General features: G+C 32.0%; 2 protein-coding genes across 2 annotated transcripts in view; both read right to left on the bottom strand.

Moving 5' to 3' along the window:
* LOC143909695 (uncharacterized) overlaps positions 1 to 18,974 on the bottom strand; it is a 311,709-nt gene that overhangs the window by 175,993 nt on the left and 116,742 nt on the right. The window lies entirely within an intron of this gene.
* Octalpha2R (alpha2-adrenergic-like octopamine receptor) overlaps positions 1 to 18,974 on the bottom strand; it is a 223,323-nt gene that overhangs the window by 3,916 nt on the left and 200,433 nt on the right. Inside the window, exons 3-5 of the mRNA XM_077427801.1 lie at positions 6,762 to 6,914; positions 5,399 to 5,487; positions 1,425 to 1,575 (exon numbers count right to left, since the gene is read on the bottom strand). Coding sequence (XP_077283927.1) covers positions 1,425 to 1,575; positions 5,399 to 5,487; positions 6,762 to 6,914 — 393 coding nt within the window. The remainder of the gene's footprint in view (positions 1 to 1,424; positions 1,576 to 5,398; positions 5,488 to 6,761; positions 6,915 to 18,974) is intronic.

An 18,974-nucleotide genomic window follows, 5' to 3' on the forward strand; every position in this document is an offset into this window, starting at 1 on the left:
TGCGAATGTAAAATGCAAATAAAATATACTTCGACTCTGTATAAACAGAGTAGATGTAATCGATTGTTGAGATTCTACAAAGTTTTTAACGAATTAATATTTTTAATTGTTAACTCAACGAAATATTTTCCATGATGGATAGGTACATACATTTAATATTTTGCTAATTTTTTCCTCAGATGTTAATAAAGTTAGCATTATACGAGGATGTGTATAAGATGTATAAGCGAAGAAATTTCACTTCGAGCTCTCCCCACACTTACCCGTACTTTCCATGCAATATTATGCAAGTCATGTCATGAAATTGGTTTTCCTTCAAACTTCCGTGAGCTTTTTTTGTGTGGAACAGACTTAAAATGAAAGTTTCAAAAAATAAAGGTTTTTTTATAAAATCTCCCTCTTTTTACTCGATATAAAAATGGGCACCTACTAAGAGTTTCTTTATTTTCAGGGCAAGACTAATTTAGAAATCTTTTCCGAAGATGAATTTTCCCGAGCTATATTTAAAAATTTACATTTTGAATAAAAATAGTACCATCGTTATTATTGAATACTTTGATTCGTACGAAGAGAGATTAGGGATTTTCATTCTTCGTGTGATTCTGTTTATCCCGCGGGGGTATTAGAGAACGGAATTAGAGAGTGACGGATTCGCAGACACGTTGTCACGCAACGACATGTGTTCTTCGTTTGTCAGGATTAGCCTCACAAACACCCCAGGGATGCTGAAGTCGAAAATATAACTTAACTTTCATCCACACCTCTATCTATGACTTTGTGGTTTCAAATAACGCAATATATTTGTATTTCCAAATTTTTATTAATAGACGTGAAATTACTATCCGTCAGCAGACTAATTTTCAGATGAATATTTGGTGGAAGTCTTCGCGTGAAATGAAAATTGAGTTTGGTTAATTTAATCGGTTTGTACGCGTGACGTCTTTAGAATTTCGGTACGTGCGTATCCTCTACTCTTCCCCATTTACCTGCTTCCTCAGAATAGAACTTTAGTTTGTATACAAGTTCCGGACGAAAGCTTAACGTGGACTATGCCCAAGTCCTGGACATGTCCTACCTTTTACGTCTCTGGTCTTCCTAATCTTTTAATGGCCGATGATACCAATAGGACATTTTACATTTTTATACGGCACTAAAGCGAGAGTTTTATGATGAAAGCGCGGGTATTGTTCGCTTTTATCCCGTTTTGCTGAATTTTTCTGTTTTTGTTGCTTTGATCGATTTGATATACCGTGACGTTGAACGAGCGGCAACACTGATATGAAAAATGATTGCGACAAATTTCACATTTGCTAAACCGCTACACATACGCTCATGCCAGGAAATGATGAAAGTAAAACGCGCACTCTCACTTTTTTTATATTTTTTAAAACGTATCATATCAAATGAAAATGGGCAAAATGTACCTTTAATGTATCCTTCGGCTGTTCAACAACGGCGGGTGACTGCATATCGTTTGCGTCACTAGTTGATATATCGGATGCAAAATCGCAGGTTACTGTTGGGATGGCCATAGGTTGATGTGATTCTATCGTGGCTATTTGACGTTCTGGATCCCTGAAATACAAAAAAAAATGAATTCATCTTTGAATTCACAAAAAAAAATCTATTTACTTTACGGTAAACGATATGTAGATTAAAATTTATGATGTCAACTAGTGCTTTCGAAATGAATTTTGTGATAAATATGCATAAACCTATGTATGTATTATATATGATCGAAAATACTATGAAAGCAATCAGACGCAAAATGACTATCAAATTATGAAACATTTATACAATTTCTCGTAAATTTAATTAAAATCTAATAACATGCTGTAGCACTATGCCATTATGGCTAAAAAGTCATTCCAAAAACTATTAACATGCAAATGTACACTTAATTACTACGATAGATACATGTGTATAAGCAAAAGCGTCGATATCTATAATGAAATCGTTATGTAGATACCATGTAAACAAAATTCTAAATTAATTCCAATACGGACTTCGTGTACGATATGGAAAATAAAGGTGTGTTTCAACTAAAAATAAGTTGCACTTTATAAATGAAATATTCCGAAGTCTAACGATTTGATTTTTTAAGGCTCTTTAAAAAGTGTTTCTCCTCATACGATTGTATGTATGTACATATGATAGATATGATAGATGACTCGTTTGCACTAAGCTCGTAAGGGGTTAACCTCAATTTTGGTGTGGTTTTTTTGTTGTACAGCGGTAATACGTATTCTTGAATAAAAGATTTATCCACGTTTCCGGTGAGATTTTATCCCGGGAACGGGTTGAATAGAAGTCGATGCTCGCTAGGGGGTGCCTGTCTCGTTCTGCGCCCGAATTGTGATCATCTTGCCGGTAAGACGGTATAAATCCGTCCTGATCACAGGGAAACGAGAGTCGCTGAAAAGGATTTTTTTCAGCGTCTCTTTTTCCAGTTAGAGAATGGAATTCAGATCGTAACTAAAGGCGGACGTTGGATTGGAAGAGCGAACGAAAAAAAGAAGATTAAACGCCGATCATAGACCGCACTGGCCCCATTGAAAATATTTTCAATACTTCAATATTTTTCGACAGCTTTTTTTTCGCTTTAAATTTTCACACTGCAAAGCGATGCTTTCGAGATTTTTTCACACATAACTATGCTATATAAATTTCACACTGTTCGTTATTTTTTATATCGTTCAAAATTCACCCAACGCTTTCTTTTTAATAAAAGCGTATGACTTTTATTTTTGAAGTCTAATTTGGCGATTACATCTTCTTTTTTTGAAACATGCATAAATATATATTTTTAAAAATATATGCATGAAAAAATGGTGTCAATACAGGTCGTCTGAAAGCAATACATTTGGTTTTAAAGTTGATACATTATAAATTGGAAGTTGTATTCAAATAGTGGTGACAAATAGTAGATACGACGGTTGCTTGGAACTGTTTTAACAAAAACGAGGGTGAAAAAAGTAACTACTATAATTGTTTAACTGCTTAGCCTGTGAATTTTGAAGGGGTGGTAGAAACACGCGTTTGGGTAGCTAGCTGTCATCGCTTTAATCTGATACAAGATTCCGATGTAATTTATAATAAGTTGGTTAATGATTAAACTCCTCTAGCTTCATGTCGAAGACATTAACTTACTTCAATGTAGCTAACCTCCGTATGTCGGTAAGATATCAAAGCGACTTGAAGAGTGGAAGTGGTTCAAAATCAGATCACATTTTTTTGACGGGTAGGAATGTCACTAAACCAACAGAGTGAAGCTAATAAAAAGCTTGTAATAAAATCAGATGGATGGATCTCAATATCAGTAGCTCTACATATTTTTTTTCAAACCGGGGTTAGAACCCGGGACCTCTCCGTGGTTATCATTAATGCAAACACCGAGATACACTACTGGCTAGTATTGTTCATACATACATACGAGTATGTCATATTCGAAAGTGAGTATCGTACGTCTATTCCAGTATAACTGGAATATATTTACATATATTGAAGTGAACTCTAGCGTGTTCAAGACAAACTCGTCATGTTTTGTTTCAGATATAATTTTAGATTTTGGTCATAATTTTACAAGATGACAGAATTTGAAGGGACGAAGATAAAAGGATAAATAGAAGAAAAAGTAATTTACCATGGAGCTGAGTTATGAATAAAAGTTTTCCATTTTATATACATACATATGTATGTACTCGTATATTACTATACAGATATTGTATAGTACAATTTCATATGTATGTAATACTTAGTTTTCTTCGAGTTCGGGCAGCGAACAAACAAACATTGAAATAAGAGCGTATCTCAGCTTTCCCGTTTGGTTCGTTTTTTGGTGGTGGTTTGGTTTTGTAATATTTTCACATCGGAAAATTCGCACGAAACCTTTCATTTTAGTCCGAAGCGACGCGGGTGAGCGAGACGACTTTGTTGACGAAAAACTGAGAAGTTTAATAGCTTTTCTTTTCTTTCTTCTTTTGCTTTCACTCGATGAAAGTTCGCCGTCGGTAACAGTACTTGACTTTGCAGCACAGTTATGCGTGTTTACACACGTGTGCGCGCACGCGTGCTCATCTCTCTCGCACTACGTGTACTGCCTTCAGATTTTTTTTCTCCTCACACACCTGAAACTTGTCCGCGAGTCTCACATAATAGCACCACAATCAATCACTTTCTTTCTCAACGTTCAATTTTGTTATGTTTCATACATATGTACATAATATATTACATACGTCTGAGGGGTAAAATCGATACGTTCTTTGGAGACGTTAACTACCTTCTGGTGACACGTAATATTCTAATCTAGTTTACACATCGGGGATACGCCCCGTGATGTCTACGTTGAAGTGTCGGCTCTATTCGTGTATTATAATTATATACATATGTACGATATATCCATATACGTACTCGTATATGCCTTATCACATTTCTAGCCATATTCGCGTATTCTTCCCACACTTCCATTATAACTTGCCGTTCCGTGACTTTACGCGCGCACTGCAGCTTTCGAATTAAATCTTGTTTCGGGATCTCAACTTCGTTAACTGGCTGGCTAAGTAGCCCTCGCGAAACATATTTACGAGCTGTGTGTGCTCCAAATTTAGCCCAGATCATATATCGTCTACTCTTTGCCGATTTTCGAGAATATCACGAACGTTACAAGAAACGTGTCCTCGTACTTAAAATGGGGCATAAATTCTTTAATTGATGATCATATGACAGTTTCATGTTGACACAATGAAGTATGTATACCATGACATGCATACTAAAGTGTATGTCAATTATTTTTAGTTTTGAATTATTTACTAAAATAACTGAATTATTTACTACACTATCTTACGGGGAAACATTCTACAAAAAAACATGCATAGAATAATAAAATGGAAACGTTAAAATATAGGGATATTTAACCTGTCTATCAAACTCGCTTCTAATCTATGAGAACCTTGGACCTTGTTTAATTTATTAGTGCAAAAGCGTGAATCTATACATTTATTTATATATTTACAATTTATTTTAAGTGTTTTTTAAAATTCTTACATATATGTATATGTTACTCATTATTATCATTTTTTCGAATAGATTTCAACAATTTGAAATGATACCGTAATCTTTTGTGTTAATTTATTATATTTTTCTAATAGAACTTGCCTTTAAATTAAATAAAAATATATGAAATTTAATTAAATCAACACATCCGTTTAAACAATAGCATCGAGTATATGTATGTGTGTTGGTTTGTATGTGAACATATTTCTATTTATTGTGTGCACGGGTGCTGAACAATCCGTGGTGTTCTTCTCCGCTCGTCCAAGTGTTCTCCACACTACTTCTTACTAATAGAAAATACCTTTTAGCTATAGTGGGTTTGGAGTTTCTATCAAGTTTGACTGACATGGAGAGTCTTGCAGGAGCTGACGGCATCGGTCTGGTGCCACTGGTCCCGCCAGGCGCCGATGTGGTGAAGCTCGTCTGCTGATCATTCTTCGAAATAAAACAATCAACAATCAACTAGAATACATACATATGTACATATATATATATATGATATTTTCAGTGAAAACGTGTTAACAGAAGTGTACAACACACGAGTGAATGCAACGCTGGTGCTATATAGTTCACGGTAATTTTGTATGAAAACAGCACTCGGTCCGAAGGCAACAAATTAAATACAATTATTCTACAACACGCTACTTGCAATGAGTTCAAAATTAGTCTGCATGCAGAGAAACAGACTCCAATTTTCAGCAGAATAAAACTAAAAAAACTATGAACTATATTTTCAGAATATTTTTTAACTTGCAGCGATTTTAACAAATGGGTCTTTAGTATATACATATGTACACATATTTTGCTGCAAAAACGGAACATTTTTGTGTGCTAAATATTTCATGGTATATTTTTTTTTATTTATTTATGCTTTAGATATGATGACGTACTACTAAAAACAATATTTAAAAATACATTTTAAATAACAAACAGGTTTTTTTATCACGTAATGCGGTGGAACGGCAATCCAGCACTCTTTTTCACGTTATTTTCAATGTTTTAAAAATAACACTGAGCAACAACAAAAAATTACCGGAGCGGAAACCAACCAATCTTTACTAAGTTTGACCCACTGAATTTGAATATGATAATGATTTTTGTTGGTTCGCAATCATTTACGAGATATGAGCGTTTATTACGTGATATACATATATAGCTTAGAACGTAAAAATATCAATAATTTTATTTATTTTTAATTTATATATGTACATATGTAAAAATTGCTTTAAAAATTCTTAAGGACTCTTAATCTAATCTAATGTTATTTATTGATTGTAAAGTAAACATCGTAAAGGTTGTCAAAAAAAAATCAATCGTACACAAAATCTAATACACATCAGTACACAACAGATAAGAAATGGGTTAGGTTGGTGATGTAATTATTAAAGAGAGAATGTAGAGAAAAAGTGCTTTCACTTTAGTTTGTGCAAATTTCCAGCGTTACAGCGCTTCATAACGCTAACGCCACCATCAAAGCAATTCACTATACTATCCGTAAAGAAGTACAGTTTTACTTCAATCACATACATATTTTTTAGTACATAAGATGGGAAACGAATTAAAAATTCAAAGTACAGACATAGGTAACTGAAAAGGTCACAAAAATTTAAACTGAATTCTTAGTGATCATTTAGCAAACATATACCTACATATGTACATACATACATACATAATAACAACTTGAAATGAAACGAAAATAAAATGCTCACCTGCGGTCGAGGTCTAGGATTTTTCCTGATTCCCCTTCTCGCTCTGGCTTTCGCCGCGAAATATATTCTTATGTACACGAACACCATGATGCATGATGGGATATAAAAGCTTCCTAGCGCTGAATATACTACGTAGCCGATATCTTCCGATAACTGCAACAAAACGACACAGCAAAATTACAACACCGCAATTATCACAATTCAAAGACACAGCATGCATACAAGTTGGGACAAATTTTTGGTTAACAGTAGAGACAAGGGTGTGCACGAGACCGCGTGCTCAAGTGGCACACTCGGTGTTAGAGTGGCGCACGTCACGTACCGCACACCCGGCATGTTGGCTTCTCATCCCAGTATTTATTAAGCATCTCAGCTTCAGACCACGCCATGCCAGCTACCACACTTTGGACCATTGTTGTACATTGTACAAATTCGCTCCTTTCACATTTCCACAATGTACCCACTTGTCTATATACACAAATGTCGCAATATCCGGTGAATCTACGTGCCGCGGACGATGCCACGTACATTCTGTTGATGAAAATATATTTACTACACTTTTGATGTACATAGAACTACGTCTATTTGTGAGGGTGCTTATTATGAAGTGTATAAAATCGATGTGTATACATTTATATACATTTATATTATATTAGTGGTTTTACCCGGCTAAAAATTGCCAATCTCATAGTAAACAATTTATTTGAATAGTTTTGTTTTATTCAAATTTATTTGAATATTCATTTGTTTTTGTTTTATTAAATTTAACGTCACGGATTCTACGAACCAAAGATAGTTACATACATTATGTATATATATATATATATATATATATATATATATATATATATATATATATATATACATATATATATATATATATATATATATATATATATATATATATATATATATATATATATATATATATATATATATATATATATATATTAGATTATACCAGAATCTGGCGGCCCCAGGCCTTCGCCCCTGGCACCCCCATGGTCCTTCGCCCCCTGTGCACTCCAGGCATTCGCCCCCGGTGCCCCCCGGGCCTTCGCCCCCACCGCGGGCCCATCCCCCATCCACATGTCGTCATGGAAACTTTGACTTGTTTACAAAGCTCACGCTATTTCACGCTAACCACTAATCTGTGCTGCTGGCATATTAAGTTATTGTGAAAATTTTCTAATTTTTGAAAAAAATATATACAGTTTACTTGAATTCATAGATTAGGAATAGATACATTTGAAATTAAATCGATTGGGTTCTAAATTTTGAAGAACATTGAGCAATTTAAATATTTTTAATTTGGTTCGATTCGGGGTTCAATTAAAATTTTAATAATATTATTACATTTCTAAAACTCTATCTTAATATTTTTAGGCTTAATCTTCGATATTCGAATATATGGTAATCCTAATACCGGATTGACACGATACGATTGACATACCGTGGCAGCTTCCAAATAACGTACGAGTAGCATCCGAGACTTGCAGAACGCTTGCAGCTGATTACAATCATAAAAAAATACTTGCGCAAATATTCGTATGTAGAAAAATATGAGAAATCCATTAATTACACTGTTCGACAAATGACGACTTTTTTGGTACAGAGAGGAGATATGACTTTTCTTATAGATCTATGCCCAGTGAACACGAATATGGTAATAAAAAAATGTTGATTGGCTTGAGATTTGGAGATATATAAATATATATATATAAATATATATATATATATATATATATATATATATATATATATATATATATATATATATATATATATATATATATATATATATATATATATATATATATATATATATATATATATATATATATATATATATATATATATATATATATATATATATATATATATATATATATATATATATATATATATATATATATATATATATATATATATATGACAATTCTATTGATAACTGGCTTACCTCGATAAATAAACGAATTTTACTACAAATGAAAGATAAAATACCCAACTATAGATTCCAATATTCATTTTGAACAGGAAATTGATAGATTTTGAGATATCGACTGAACAACACGAAGATATAGAAAAATCGCGCGATTTAAAAAACACATACATCTCCGAATTTCGAGCCAATCAACATTTTTTATTACCAGATTCGTGTTCACTGGGGATAGATCTATAAGAAAAGTCATATCTCGTCTCTGAACCATTTTTCGTGTCGAACAGTGTTATCAAAGAGGATAATATCATGTGGATTAGCACCGTTAGTCTTTACAACCCATCTGGAAAATATGTTGGGATAATGTGACCAAAGTAGACGCATAATTTACCACTTAATAACAATAACCTGCTTAACACCAACATTGTACATAGTATACAGAGTATACTGAAATATGTAAATATACATTGTACTTTATATACATATGTATGTATGTACATACGTTCTATTTATTTGTGGAGATGGTACTCGGCGGAAATTATATGTATGTGTAGGTATTGTGTATTATTTTTGTACCGCCCCGAAACCAAAATAGAGACGAACACTCTTGGATATGAGGAAAAAGTATATTTTTTTAAGACTTTGAGAATTGTTGTCGTAGGGTGTAACGACCTACGAAGGGTGTCGTTGTTAGGTGCGGTGGCCGTTGAGTGGCCTCAGCCTCTTGGCGTGTGTTGTGTGCAGACAACGGCAACACGACAAGAGGTCTCCGTTTGTTTGAATCCACCGAGGCCTTTGTTTACGAACATTTACATGTGTAAAAACTTGCCAACATCCATATATATATGTACATATATTATATTTATCTGTCACACTTGCAGGGGTTCAAAAGTTTAAAATCCCAAACGTATGTATAGTTACTTTGTGGCGAAACCTACAAGGTAAGTTAACAACTTTTCTTCAATTTTTTTTACTATTTGTTTACATAAATAGCTTACAGAGTTGCTTGGATACCTAAAAACTAACAAGTCAAAGTTTTGATCGTCCGTTATTAGTGCTAAATTTTAATAGTCGCGTAATAGTGTCTGTGTTTCGCAAAATTTTATATACATATAAAAAGTGTGTGCTAAATTTGCGAAAAACAAATCAGACATATTCAATTCCGATGTCTTTAAATTTATCTCCAAAAATTGTGACGAAAATTTTCTTGGAAAAACGATTAAGCGCTGTCATTTGTTTTTTGGTAAAAAAATTTGAAAGATTTTCATTTTTAAATGATTTAATAGTATTGTATTAAAAACAAGTATAGGGAAAATTTCATTAAATTCACTGAATAAAATCTTTAGTGTATCGCAATTGTTAATTCGCACCAATTATCTCAACATTTTTTCAAGACTGAAGGATGACGATGACAATGTAATGTCGGGACAATCGGCTTTCCTGGTTAAATTGAGTAAAGCAGCAGCAATATTGAGGCACTCTGCAATCACATTTTTAGTTTTGCTAGTTTAATTGGGAAGAGGAACATCTATGTACATATTATGGAGCAGCTATAGCGGCTTCCGCAGCGGCGAAAGCTGTCACTCAGTGTTTTCAACTCATGTTTTGTGTATAGTAAATATGTGTAATGATGGAATTTTGGACTCATCTACAAACGTTTGACCATAGATGTCGCCTTAGACAACCTGTAGTGGTACCTATTATAAGGGTTAATATATAATGGATAAAAAAATAAAGAAATAAACATCTAGAAACATTTTTGGTGTCAATGTTTTGAAAAAATATTGCAATACTGTATGTTTCTATTTTTAATAAATAAATATATATCGCTTCTTTAGAGTGTAATATTAATGTAAAATGGTGAAAAGACTTGATTTTAAAGATTGACATAAATCAAGGTGACAGATCACTCACCCCGAACTAATAATCGAATTCAATTGTAGACTTCTTATTTAATCTCTGATGAAACGTAAACGCAAGCTCAAACAACAAACTGGTCAATATGGTGGCGTTGAAGAGAATTATAAAAACAATAAAAATTAAATCAATATTATATTTTATGTATAAACTAATGGTTTTACCCGGCTTCGTTCGGTATTTGATATAAAAGGCGCTTAAACATGACTAATCTAATAGTAAACATTTTATTAAATTTATTTGAATAGTTTTATTCTATATAAATTTATTTGAATACTTATTTGTTTTTTTTATTAAAGTTACTGTAACGAACAAACAAACATATATACTAAGTCTCTTTCGAAATTATATGTATACCAGAATCCGGCGGCCCCAACACTGAATCCGAACCAACCAACCAATGTTATATATGTATATACATAAATACAAAGTCTCTTTCGAAATTACATATTCGATATATATGTATTTATATATAAATTAATTCGTCAAGGCATGCATGCGCATTGTTTATAATATAAATGTACACATGACGCAGTTTTCAAATCATGTCGTACATACGAAAATAGGGACTTATTGAAATTTGAAATTCAGTAGGAGATTTTTAGATGTGATTAGCTAATGATTAACTACTCATTAAATCAAATAAAGTATTGCAATATTTGGTTATTGAGTAAATATCATTTTATGTCACCAATTAAGCTTAGTTATGTACATATGTATGTTCGTATACGTAATTTTGGGCAAAATTGCTTTTGTCGTTTCGTTGACTCTATTTCGGAATATGACTGTCAAATTAAATATAGAAATGGTCGAAATACTCGGAGAGAATTAGGGCGAAATTTTGAAGAGACCTCGGTTTTTCCCAGCTTGCTGAAACGTTGTGCGGAGTACGTAATTGTCTTATAGCATTTATAGGGAAAACGTTAAATAATGCAGACACGGGTAATAAGATATCTCACCAACTTAGCCATAAAAACTCTACGGTTGCATTCGCTCTCTAGCATACGTATGTTCATATGTATGTACTAGAGGTTGCATTACCGGTTTACCGGTAAATTGGAAAATTACCGGTAATGATTTTCAGGCGTATTAAAGACAGCTACTGGCATATTATAACGAAAGTTTTGATTTTCGACTCTGGGCAACACAGATAGACGGTGTGTTACGTGTCACACTGGTGTCAACTGTCATCAAACTTAAAGAAGAGCTCATAATTCGAATAAAGGAAAGAAGAACAATATATTCCGACGTGGTTAATTATCTTAATGATTCCGATACAATGAATGATTTTGATGAATATGGAATATTTAATATAACGAATAAAACTACAATAATGGAGAAAATTCTAGATATAACTAAGTATAAAATTTTGAGGGATGAGAACTATAAAATTTCTGAACAAAAATACAGAGGAAATGAAATTGAAATAGTCGAAATATTAAGACTGGAAGAAAAGCTTAAATTAGCAATAAATAAAAAATTAAACGACAAAAATAAAGTGGATAAACCGAAAAAAGATGTAAACAATGTTTGGAATGTTATATTTGGAACTCGAAAAAATTCGTGGCAAATATTAAAACATTGCATTTCAACATCTTATGATTTGCCGACCAACAAGTGTTGAATCAGAACGAGCATTTTCATCTGCGGGACAAATATGCACAAAATTCAGGTCAAGTCTAAAAGACGAAAGTATTGATATGATTTGTTTCGTGAGAGCATATTTTAATTCTGAAAATTCATTGTACCAAATAAAATAACATTTTTTAATAAACTCCAGAAAACCAATAAATTGTTATATTATTTTGTTTTTCATTTACCGGTAAATAACCGGTAAACCGGTAATGGGAAGCATTATTTACCGTTTACCGGTTATTGCAATTTGACGGTAAATTGCAAGCTCTACTATGTACGTACTAGGGTTTCTGATTTCCCGGACTTTTTCAATTCCCGGGACACGGGACGGAGCCCGGGGTCGTTCCCGGGATTTCCGGGATCCCGGGACACACGAAAAAGTCTAATTCTAGATTTGGTACTAAAATTTCCAGCAATGGAAAAAACTCTTTCAGTTTCGGTCGAAGTCGGTTTTAATGTTAAAAAGGACGAAAACAATTTTTTTAAATTATCGGTTTTTTCTCCTGTCAGCATGTATATTTTAATTTATTTTTTAAAGTCGAGGTTATTTTTATTTACGCTATTTTGTATATTCTTCTTTGATAACTCCTTATTTAATTCTTCATTCATCGTCAAACACACAATTGTTTCGTCTTCATGAAAATCTAAAAGAGTTTCTTCCATTGTGGAATCGTCAATACAAGAAGGATATACTCGCTTCATAATAACTATTATATGAAACTTCACCGTAGGATATATAATACATTCGCTTTTATTACAACATTTAAATAATGTTTTGTTCGGTATAAAATCAGAATTATTTCAATTTTGTGTTAAAAAATCAGTTTTAGGCTTCTTCTTTCTTCGATTTTAATATTTAAGAATATTTTACGATTCTTTGTGTATTTGATTTATTATTTCCCTTCTTGCAGTCGTGAAAATGTTGTATTTAAAAAAAAAATTAAATCCAATTCCCGGGATTCGAGATAAAAATTCCCGGGACACGGGACAAAAAAAATTCCGTGAATTCCCGGGAATGTCTGTCCCGGGTGGACCCGGGTCAGAAACCCTAGTACGTACATGCATAGTCTTTAGCTTTATGGTGAAATTATGGCAAACCATAGCTTCGTGAATAAACGGTTTGAGATGCAAATTTATAGGCTGTAAAACATTTCAAGGGAAACATAAGCCAAAGACTTTTGAATGAATTTGGAGTTTTTATTAAAATAGTTGCAATGCTAATGAGTCTTAAATTTTAAGTGAGAAAATTATCTTTACACATAAGTATGTATGTATATGTTACAGCCGAAGTGTATTTTTAGTTGTAATATATTCCAAATGGCGTTTGCGTCATTCATATTCGAATACAATTCAACTAGTAAATTACAAGTGCGAATATACTTTCAACAATGTGCGCCAGTTATAATATAACAGTTGAATTTTGACAGCTTTGATGTCTTACGAATGCTTTATAATTCAATATTCGCGAGATATTACGAATTATAATAATGAGTATCGTATTACGATAAAAAAATGTGACTTTCAAACTCAATTGACTAGTCAAATAACGTCTTCACGAAAATCTAGCCCCTCCATATAACCAAGTAGCAAGTTATAGTTGAACTATTTTTTCATTCGAAATATATTTTGAATAGTTGGAATGTAAATCGCCATATTAACCAGCTTCGCGAGTTAGACGGAATATATTCTAACTAGTCAAAATATATTACAACTGAAAATACACTTCAAATATAACGGTAATTGGTATCAAGGTAGATGGAATATATTCCGACTAGTCAACTTCAACTGTTAACATGTTTACTATATATATATATATATATATATATATATATATATATATATATATATATATATATATATATATATATATATATATATATATATATATATATACTTGAATGTAAATTTCAAGACGATGTAACTATTTATGTACATATGTATGTAGGAATGATTTTTAAACGAGCCGAGCCATAATTGTGGTTGGTCAAACTGCTAGGGATAAAGTGTGTGTGGTATGCATGGGAGAGACCGGATGCGTGTTGTTATGGTCACTTGTTGGAGAACGAGCCCGAAGACACATGTACAATAAATAGTCTGACACTTAATCTGTGCGTTTCGATTGGAATCCTTCACATCCGGATCCTATATGTATATGTACATCGTATAATGACATGTTCGCTTAATGCTTTACTAAACGATAGATATATTGAGATATACCAGATTTTTTTCATTTTAAGTTTAAAAAATGTTTTGAAATATTTCCTTTGTCCTCAAACTCTTCTATTATATTTATATACATATATATAATATTACATTATGAAGGTTCTTGGATTCGCATTCTATTCGCGGCAACGAAGAGTTAATTGCTTCCATATTTCCCGCTTTTCAGTTGGACCCGGTACATTTGCGATCGACGATAACTTCTACTGCCTTTTTAATTAAATCGCACTTAATGAGAGTTGACTTTCGCCTTGGAGAAGTGGTAGGTGAGGCATAATGTGAATTTTCCCCCACTTTCGGCGGAAAATAACGAGAAAATATTGGGCGAAAAAAAGAACTAATATTGGTTCGATTATGCGCGCAAAATTTTTAATTATAAATTTGAATGCTAATTTGCTTAATACATAATACAAACAATGCATGCATACTTTTTTAGGTTTTTAATACAATTTAATGAACTAGAATCGAACATACAGATTTTTTTTATTTTTGTTTATTCAATAAAAACATTTTCCGTTTTCAAACGGACGCGTGGAACATGTGACATTTGATTTTTCTATCAATTTTCATCGCCTGAAGAAATTTGGCCGATTTTATATAAAGCTGAAAATATCGAATGATGGATAATTTTTTTTTCAAACAACGAACTTCAGCGATATTAAATATATGGATTTAATTAAAATATAATGAAAATTTTTTAATGATTGCATTCTTTGAACTTATCAAATGAAATTTTAGAAATTTTATTTTACGAAAAAGCTATTGGCAGTTGAAAATATGCTGTAATTATTTAAAACTTTTTTGTTCTAAATGTAATATAAAATAGGCTGCTTGAAATACATATTTTAAAGAAAATAAATTAAATATGAAATAAAATTGACATAAAATCTATTTTTTATAATTCATTTAAACAAGGGATCTGGAGCCGAGCGCGGAGCAGTGGCGCGGAACGGTGGAGCAACGAGTTTTAGCATAGAACAGGAGCGGAGCCGTAGTACGAAAATTTGTAGTGCTCCTCTGCTTCGATATTTTTTTTTTATATATTAGAATTTCTTTCAGAATTTAAAACATTAAATGAATACTTTTTTTATTTGTTTTTCAATTTATGTTAAATTCAATATTTGATGGTTTATTATCCTGGAATCATTTGACATGTGGCTCTTTATGTAGTTTGGTTATATTATTTGTATTTAATATGTATGTATTTTTACTATTAAATATTTTGTTTTATATATTTTTTTTCACTTATTGTTGTTTTGTACAAATTAATTTGGGCGCTTTCGTTTTTTATTTTTCCATCGTGATCAAATTATATTCTTGATTATTTTCTCTATTCTTGTTACTATGGTAGTTTGGGACAACCATTTGCACACCGTGTAGTATAGTTATACTATTTGTATTTAATATTTTTGTATTTTCATGATATATATTAAATATTAAATATTTTAATAATAAATAAATTGACTATAAATAAACTTTTATATTTTTTTATCATATGTATATGAATAAAATTAATAAATTAAATAAATAAAAACTAATCGGAGCACGGAGTGGAGCTGGAGCTAAGTTGAAGCAAGTACTTGGGTGTCGGAGCGGAGCAACTCAAAAAAGGGTTTGCTCCAGATCCCTGATTTAAACACAAGAAAAAAAAATTAAAACATAATTTGCAAATAATTTCATTTAAACTAAATTTTTCAAAATGTTCAGTTAACTGTACATATAATACCTATATATTATATTATACATACGGATATATATACATATATGTATCTTCAAAAGAAATTATAATTAAACGGTAAGTCTTATTCTACTGACATTTATGTATGTATGTACATACATGTATATTAGTTGCGCACGGTATGTTTATTTGCGATTGTCAAAGTGCGAAAATGAATTTATTTTTCGTTTATCAACCCTGTTGGTGAAAACGCGCTGGTGACAAGACATATTAGTCTAGTTGTTGAGGTGTCGCACCCCTAATGGATAGGCATATATTTGTCTAATGGATTCGTACCCCACATATTATGATTTCGACGAAAGCATCTATTTAGGCACCTTTATATATTTCGCAGATTCCCACTGATCACCGACATAAGACGCTCACCGGAACAACGCGATGTGTGGCGCGACGCCTCGCCGTATTTATTTTGGATAGAATTCCATTACTGGTCTGATTGAACGGTAAATCCCCGACACGTGATAGCTAGGATTATGGTAATAACAGTTAACACGTGATGGAAGTCTGCTAAAGTGGCGTAAGCTTACCTGCTGCGAAAGCTTGAGGGCACGCAATCTGATACGTTGCGAATCCGATCGGAACTCGCGTGCGGGGAAAAGCTCCCCGTCGAGCTTTTCTCGAGACCCGTAATTAATATATAAACTCGTAAATCTCATATTTTTATTTTTAAATCGAACCGTCAATTTTTTTACTCTCTAATTCGAGGGAAAATTTACTAGAACCACAAATGTGAAATTGTAGCAATTTAAGATTTATAGGATTAAATTTTTTCCAATCATCCAATTTTATATAAAACTGATCGAATTGTGAAAGTTGAAAAGCAATTAAAATTTATTTTTATACAGGACTGTTTACGATCTACATAAGTTGGAATACTAGAAATAAGTTGGAACTGTTTTAAATTGAAAACGAAAAATTTGTAAAAGGAACAAACAAATGTTGATCTCTTTATTGTAAACTAGTGGTTTTACCCGACATTGCTCGGTATTTGTAATATAAACCGCTTAAACATTGCTAATCTAATAGTAAACATTCATTTATTTTATTATTAAATTTATTTGAATCGAAAAAAAAAATTATTTAAAGGCAGTCGATAGAAACGAATGGTTTTTTTTACTTAAATTGATACCAGTAATCGAAACTGAAATTGGAATTGGAATTGAAACAGGAATCTGAATCCGGAATTGAAACAGAAATCGGGAACTGGAACTGAAAAAGTTATCCAGAATTGGAACTGAAAAAGGAATCCGGATCCAGAACTGAAAAATGAATCGGGAACCGGAACTGGAAAAGGAAACGGGATCCGGAACTGAAACAGGAATCCGGATCCGGACCTGAAAAAGGAATCGGGATCCGGAACTGAAAAAGGAATCTGAAACCAAGACTGAAAAAGAAACGGGATCTGGAATTCCAAAAAGAATCGGAAATCGTAACTGAAAATGGAATCGGGAACCAGAACTGAAAATGAAATCCTGATCCGCAACTGAAAAATGAGGCAATCGTTTGCGAATCCTAACTTCGCACGCAGCATCCGAGTGTTTTGTTCAGATAAATCATCATTCGTAACGGCTACTAGTGACTTTTAGCAACGTATTATGTTTTCAGTGATTTCAGTGCTGTTTTCATAATAAAACAAATTATTTAATTGTATTGAAATTTTCCGTCGCGTGTCATTTAAATATTGAAAATAATTAATATATGTATTTAATTCTAAATGGTATCACAATTAATGTTAGTGTTTGTTAAATTTTTAAACGGATATTGAAAAATATGAGAGATTACTATGATATACTATGAAGACTTCATACAGCTGGTGAATTTTTATTACTTTTATATTGCTGTAAAACTTTATTTAATAATATGTGTGTGTTAAATTCAAACATAATATTTACTTTCTAGGTTGCACCGAAGGTAGAAGATTTAATTTACTCACTGAGATAATTTACCTATAAGCATACATACATATATCATTATTTATATCATCTCTCAATTTCGCTGTACATTTTTTAATTATTTACATAATATAATATTTCATTTATCGAACAAAACACTCATAGTATATACAGTTCTCATATACACACACACACACTATATATATATATATATATATATATATATATATATATATATATATATATATATATATATATATATATATATATATATATATATATATATATATATATTGTTTTTTATTTGTTGCACCTTTTTACTTTAATAGTCTTGTAGCTTTTAAAAGGATGTATGAAAGACTCAAAAATAAAACTGAAGGCAAAGGCTAAAATTAAAAATAGCAGCGAATTTTTCTAGCAAGAGGTAAAAATTTGTGTAAAGTTGTCCCGTTCTTCAACTTTACTCACTGAGGTTAAGCAAGCGGCGAGTTAACTAGCCAGCGCCATTACATTCGGTGAATTTAATACCAACGAGTAAATTCACAGGCTAGTGTAGCTGGAAATTTCACCCTGTGTAATTGAGCTTTGTGATAACTCAAGTCTATATAGTGTTTTATTTATTATTTGTAGAGTGGAACGATTCAACTTCGTGCAAATAATATGTAAGAGTACAATTCGTGTGTTTGTGCTGCTTAGACTTGTAATGATAACAGTTTCAAAAGTTAGAATATTATCGGGATTATAAAAAAGAATAACGATTTCCTTGGAAAAGCGCTTTCGTAATACGAATAGCAAAAACTTTCTACAACTCTTTTGTAAGATGCAGCAAAAAATGCGTTTTTGTCGATATATAAATTTATGAGAGGCGTTCT

The sequence above is a fragment of the Arctopsyche grandis genome, chromosome 3 (assembly GCF_051622035.1).
Source record: "Arctopsyche grandis isolate Sample6627 chromosome 3, ASM5162203v2, whole genome shotgun sequence".
Lineage (NCBI taxonomy): Eukaryota > Metazoa > Arthropoda > Insecta > Trichoptera > Hydropsychidae > Arctopsyche > Arctopsyche grandis.